The sequence below is a fragment of the Alosa alosa genome, chromosome 6 (genome assembly GCF_017589495.1).
Source record: "Alosa alosa isolate M-15738 ecotype Scorff River chromosome 6, AALO_Geno_1.1, whole genome shotgun sequence".
NCBI classification, from domain to species: domain Eukaryota; kingdom Metazoa; phylum Chordata; class Actinopteri; order Clupeiformes; family Clupeidae; genus Alosa; species Alosa alosa.
In genome coordinates, this window is record NC_063194.1 from 31,528,610 (window position 1) to 31,535,651 (window position 7,042).

A 7,042-nucleotide genomic window follows, 5' to 3' on the forward strand; every position below is an offset into this window, starting at 1 on the left:
GGTGTGTGCTTCACCTCACTGTGTGCTGTTTGTGTTTCACTAATTCACCGATTGGGTTAAATGCAGAGACCAAATTTCCCTCACGGGATCAAAAAAGTATAAATACTTAGAATGAACGAATGCTGTGCCTGCACCATTTGCACAGCTCCCAGACACATCTTTTACAACATCAGCATCAAGTCAGACAAGACACATACTTGCTATTATTATTTAGTGAACTACCTTCCATCGAAACTAATAATTGTTAATTATATGCAAAGTGCAGACAGATGAGTGAGAGTGGTTTGTGTGCCAAGCGTGTTTTTCCACTGTTACAGTTTATTGCCTTTACATTATCTCAGCTATTCAGGAGCAAAATGCCACTGGGCTTGGGTGACCTTCATGGTATTACTCTTTGAGATTAAAGTAAAATGTCAGAGTAATTCTGTAACAAAGCTTGGTTGCAATAACACCTGAACTTGTCATGACTCGTTGGTCTAGTTTTTTTTTTTGCTTTGTTTTGCAGTGACTAAATTATCACTTTATAACCACTTACATTTTTGACATCAACCCGGCGTCTGCATTTTGATACATTTTTGACATCAACCCAGCGTCTGCATTCAACTGGTGGAACTGGGCGTGTAATCTCCACGCAGGCGACGCGTTCTGATATAAAGAACCTCCAGACGCTCCGTCTGCACTCTGTTCTCTCTCTGCACTGCCCAGGTTCTGCCAGCTACTGCACCACCTTGCCTTTCTGATGGCCAGCACTTACAGCCGTGTCTCCATGTCCTCATCTGGCTCCATGCGTGGGGTCCTCCATGGGCGGGAGGGCTCTCCATGGGCGGAGGGATGTCCATGGGCTCTTCCGGACTCTCCCTGTCTGGAGGTAGTGCCCGCATGAGCGTCATGAGGGCCGGGAGCGTGTACGGAGGGGCAGGTGGCGCTGGCGTGCGCATCTCTGGCGCCTCCCGGACCCTCTCCATGGGCGGCGGCGGCGGTGGTGGCTACGGCTTCTCCTCCGGCGGAGGGTACGGAGGAGGCTACAGCATGTCCAGCAGCATGGAAGGAGGCGTCATCGGCAATGAGAAGTTCACCATGCAGAACCTCAACGACCGCCTGGCATCCTACCTGGTCAAGGTGCGCACCCTGGAGAAGGCCAACGCCGAGCTGGAGCTGAAGATCAGACAGTACATGGAGAGCAAGACTGGACCTGCTGCCCATGATTTCAAGGGTCACTTTGGAGTCATCAATGACCTCAGGGGCAAGGTCAGTCTAGTGACTCTATATTAACTCGTATTATATATTTAATATTCTAATATTAAAGCAAAATATTTATTTTTTTTATGTGCCATGTCAGGAAAGTATCATAATTGTAGAGAGAGAACTTCAGTATACTATGATAATTGAAAAGTTTGAATGACCTTGAATGATCAGGGATTGGAACTCTGTTGAAGTGACCTGATGTGTTCATGTTGACGGCTCTAGATTCAGGCAGCTCTTCTGCTTAAGGGCAGTGTGCACCTCAACATCGACAACGCAACTCTGGCAGTGGATGACTTCAGGGTCAAGTAAGCGCATTCCCATACATCTCCTGACGGTTCCAAAACATTTCTTTTATTTTTTGCACGATAATAAGCATTGCTATTCGGATGCTGAATGACAATGTAAAGCATGTACAGACACTACAGTAATCAACAATCATCAAATGACCTGTTTTGGCATTATAACATTAACCTTACAATAATGATGGGAGTGATCTGCATGTTCTTCACTGACTGACTAATTGATTGATTCAGGTATGAAGCTGAGCTGAACATGCGTCAGTCTGTGGAGGCAGACATCGGTGGACTGAGGAGAGTGCTGGATGACCTCACCCTGTCCAAATCCGACCTGAACATGCAAATCTCTGGCCTACAGGACGAGCTGGCATACATGAAAAAGACCCACCAGGAGGTAGGCTGGAGTCACATGCTAATCTTTGCAAATCACACACCTATTCTATGATTCAAATCCTGCATTCGAATACTGTTTATCACTGCTTATCACTGGGAAACATGATAGCAGTTACCTCTGGGATAAAGTCTTTCTGTTCCAGCTATATCTACAATGTTATAGTAATGACTTACTGTCTGAGGCCTATACGCTTTGTTTATTTATGCATGCATATGGGGTAAAGAACATTTATGCTTGACATGTCTGAGTTATGTATTGCATGCATCTGACAAAATTGGCATATCAAGGCACCTCAAGTTTAATTGCATTCTAATATGTCTCTGATGACAGAAATGCCTTTGAATTCAGATTTGAAGATGATCAAGGTTGAAGATTGCGATTGCAGATTGTGATTGTGGAGTGTCTTAGGGTCCGTTGTCATATAACTGATGCGATTCTTGCCATGCTGTTTCAGGACCTCCTGACCATGCGTGCTCAGGTGAGCGGACAGGTGCATGTGGAGGTGGATGCGGCACCTCAGGAGGACCTGACTAAGATCATGGCAGAAATCCGCGAACACTACGAAGCTGTCGCCGTAAAGAACAGGAAAGAGCTTGAGACGTGGTTCCAGGCCAAGGCGAGTCCATTATTGTGTTGTGAACTACAGACAGATAGCATTCCCTCTCATTATGTCGTAACTACTGACAGATATGATTCGCTATCAGATTCTAGATATGTTTCACATACAAAAGAGATAGCCAGTCAAATAGAATTGTGATTTTATGAGCATTATGTTTGTTTGTTTTTTTCTCATACAGACAGAGTCTCTACATAAAGAGGTGAAGACAAGCACAGAGGTCCTGCAGACATCCAGAACAGAAATCAGCACCATCAAAAGCACATACCAGGCGCTGCAGATTGAGCTGCAGTCCCTACTGAGCATGGTAACCCTCCATACTGAATCATGATAAATGAGCTGTTGATAGATGATAAGTCATTACTTAGGTATTGTGATGATGGATCAGAGCAGCAGTATTTTGAGCTATATTGCTGGGCAACTTTATAACCGGTTGGATGTGTTCTGATTGAGGGATCATAAAAAATTGCTTGCTGATGATTGTACTCCAGAATACCCAGGAACGTTGCCCAGCAACATTACTCAGCTCTTCATGAATAACCTTGTACATTCATAAAGAAATGTGGTCTTTATCTCACTGACAAAAACACTTGTTCAGGATCCAAGATTTAAATGTGTCTACCTAGAATTGAGTTGAAACGAGTTGAATCTGAATTTGACACAAGCAACAAATTAGCAGCTCAGTGCAGAGTATGACCTGGACACTTCTTTCACACAAACAAACGTCACAGACCACTTGGAGGTACAAACAATTTCGGAGTTTTGGTTGATTTGACCATCAGTTAACTTTGAAACTGGCATTTTACTTTGGATAGACAATAGCAATACATAATAGGAGTAAATTAGCGTCAACAAATCTAGACTGGAGTAACTCATCATTTGGCACCTCCGATATGTTTAGTGTTCTAAAGACGTCAAATAGCCCACTAGACCACATTCATAGTCAAGGAGCCAGAAGTGAACACGCATGGATGGTTATAAAAACAGGGCGTACCTAGTTACTGCCTGGTTACCGCCCAAAAACGCCCTCAAACGGCCACAAATGCCGTATGTTTGTGTGAAAGAATAAGGCCAGGTTATTCCACAAATGCTGTATCTTTGTGTGAAAGAATAAGGCCAGGTTATTCCACAAATGCTGTATCTTTGTGTGAAAGAATAAGGCCAGGTTATTCCACAAATGCTGTATCTTTGTGTGAAAGAATAAGGCCAGGTTATTCCTAAAACTCATAGTTTCAAATGGCCACTCACTCTTCTCCCTCTTTCTTTCTCTCTATTTTTTCTTTCTGTCCCTCTCCCTCTTTTCCTCTTTCTCTATCTCTCTCTGCCCCCCTCTCCACCCCCCTCCTCCCCTCCTGAACAGAAAAGTCCATGGAAGGCAGCTGCCAGGAGACTAAGAACCGCCACGGTGGCATCATGGCTGGGTACCAGTCTCAGGTGAGCAGCCTGGAGGCCCAGCTCACCCAGCTGCGTGCAGACCTGGAGAGCCAGAGCTCCGAGTACAAGATGCTCCTGGACATCAAGACCAGGCTGGAGCTGGAGATGCGCCCAGAGTACAAGAGGCTGATGGGCCGGAGAAGCAGTCAGGTGGGCCTACTGTGATATCACAGTTTTCCTCTATAATTCCCTTCTCTGAAATGAAATACTTGCTTTATTTATCTATAGATAGATAGATAGATAGATAGACAAGTCTGACATTTTCTTTCGTACTTTCGTCTATCTGGAGCTCTCTCCAGTCCTTTGTTCCTCAGAGAAGGCATTTTCCAGAAAAAAATAAGAGAATTATCCATCTTAACCAGCTCCATCCTGTTCAGTGTGCAGCTGTGCTTCTCATACCCTCTGTTCACCACTAGATGGCACAAAAGAGTTCTCCATCCTCCATCCTTCATTCTTTTAGCCTTTGTCCATTATGCCACAGTATAATCTGACCCTTGTTTGCACCCCACAGTTCGTCATCCTCCAGCTCCAGTTCCAGAACCAAATATATCACAGTGGTGGAGGAAGTGGTGGACGGGCGGGTAGTGTCCTCGTCCAGCAGTTCGACCTGCTCCTCCGCGGAATCCGCAGAGCACTGATGAACCTGCTTCTGTGGGCCTCGGAAACTCCTCCAATCGAATCGTTTCCAATCGAACAAAACAATAAAGTGAAAAGTTGCATCAAACCAAAAAAAGGTCTACTGTTGTGTTTCTCAGCTGTGGCCTACTGGTTAGCGCTTCGGACTTGTAACCAGAGGGTTTGCGGTTTGATCCTCGACTATTAGGAGCGGCTGAAGTGCCCTTTGAGCAAGGCACCTAACCCTCATGCTCCCCGAGCACTGCTGTAGCAGGCAGCTCACTGCGCCAGGGATTAGTGTGTGCTTCACCTCACTGTGTGTTCACTGTGTGCTGAGTGTGTTTCACTATTTCACGGACTGGGATAAATACAGAGACCAAATTTCCCTCACGGGATCAAAAGAGTATATATACTTATACTCCTGTTAGACCAACACAAAGTATTGTCTGATAGCATGCCAATTTGTGTCAACTATATCAAGACATGTCCAGATATCCACTGATGTTAGCTAAATACCTGGCTCTTTTTTAAAGTGTCACCCTGCACTATGTGTAGCGATGCACTACAGCAGGGATTCCCAAACTGTGGTACGTGTACTACCGGTGCTATGCACTACAGCAGGGATTCCCAAACTGTGGTACGTGTACCACCGGTGGCTGCCACTAGGGGGTGCGTGAGATGAAAAGGGCAATGTTGGAAATTATTTGTTTTTAAATCTTAAGCCAATGTTCTCCTTGTTCTTTGTGTTAGGTTTGTATATGTGTTGGATGGGGTACGCAAGCCGGGTCAGGATGTAAGTGGTGGTACGCAGGGTAATAAAGATTAGGAACCACATTACTGCATTTTGAATACAAGTCAGTGGAAGTGTGGTGTGTTGCTGAGCTCAGAGACAACTGAAGAAGTGCACATAACACCTTGCAGTTTTTTTCAATTTGCTGAGGCACAATTTTAAAAAACAGGGCCTGTGTTTTTTGAAACACTACACACTATTAACACCATACCCAAGAAGCAGAATCAAAATGAAACACTTCAGTCAAAACTGTACAATTATTTATTGAAACTCTATTTTGTTGTCATATCAATACACATTCATAACATGATCTGATAATGTTTGAATTAGTTACACACTAATGTACTCAGTGAAAAACACAAGCCCTATTGTCATGACGCAAAACCTGGCGGAAAGCAGATTATTATCCCGGTGCAAAATGTATTCTTATCTTGTATGTCTCTTTTATTGAGCAATGCGCCAAGGAGTGTGGCAATTAACAACTGGAGGGGTCTGGTGCATTGTCTAAAAACTGCTGTTTTACACTACCTAAAACACATTACACCATTGACCAAGAGAAACCTGGTCAGAAATCCATGGCGAGTTGTTTATGTTATTCTAAGAGCACATTATCAGCAGTGATATGGACGGGTGCACAGCGCACTCTGCTTCTCTCATCTACAAACACGCACCAGCGCACATCCATGCAAAACATTACAACTTACACAATTACAATGGGAAACATAATTAGAATAAAGATTTAACAAAAGACATCTCACAATGAGTAGTTATTCATCATCATTTGCAAATTGGTAATGACGGATAAAAGTAATTAGGCGAGAGGCAAATATGAAGCACAGTTGAAGATGCCCTGTCACGAGATGTAAGCAGCATTTCCTCTGCAGGGTTTATAGTTTTTTATTCAGTCATATACGAACACTTTTGGGGTAAGTGTTGCTTTTTCCAGGCTATGTTTTCGATGGTAACCCATTGTCAGTTAATAAAGTAATTAACTGTGTATAACTGTTTTGTCATTGACTGACACCACAGTGAAGTTAATCTGGGTACCCAGAAGCTCGCTGAACGAAGAGTGAAGTTAGTTTCAGTTTGCCAATGAGCTCAAATAATAGAGTGCAAATGCGTGTTAGTGGAATAACTGTTCCATACTGTCTCACATTACAGCAAGATTCTTTCAAATCAAAATGCCCGATCGGCTGTTTGAAGTTGGCTGTTTGAGAGATCATTCTCATTGGTTTAAATGATGTTACGGCCAAAACACACCCTTGACTGATTAAGAATATTAGCGCCTTGTCATCCGCATGACGTTTGATAACGAAAACACTCCCAATGTGGACTAAATTTAAATAAGCTTTTGACTAGTGACCATGCGTTTTAGACCACGATAATAGGGCCCACAATCTTGCATATCACACAATTTTTGACTGGAAACATGTCATTCAAACACTATAACTCCATATAACACCATAACCCCACACCAAATCTGCAAAACCATATACACTAATTATCACCCTTGAGTTTTCAATTTCATAAAATACTTTTTGCAAGACAGTGTCTCTTCCTCCTCCTCTCAGTTCTATATGGCCTTGAATGTTTGTTGTTGACAAGGGCTCAACTGTATGAGTATACATACTCTTTTGAGGGAAATTTGAGGA

General features: G+C 43.4%; 1 protein-coding gene across 1 annotated transcript; it reads left to right on the forward strand.

Moving 5' to 3' along the window:
* Positions 1 to 819: 819 nt before the first annotated feature.
* On the forward strand, positions 820 to 5,426 carry LOC125295927 (keratin, type I cytoskeletal 13-like). The gene is made up of 8 exons (XM_048245509.1): positions 820 to 1,248; positions 1,468 to 1,550; positions 1,779 to 1,935; positions 2,390 to 2,551; positions 2,733 to 2,858; positions 3,917 to 4,135; positions 4,497 to 4,636; positions 5,351 to 5,426. The coding sequence occupies exons 1-8, from the start codon at positions 820 to 822 to the stop codon at positions 5,424 to 5,426; spliced, it is 1,392 nt and encodes a 463-aa protein (XP_048101466.1).
* The last annotated feature ends 1,616 nt before the right edge of the window (positions 5,427 to 7,042 follow it).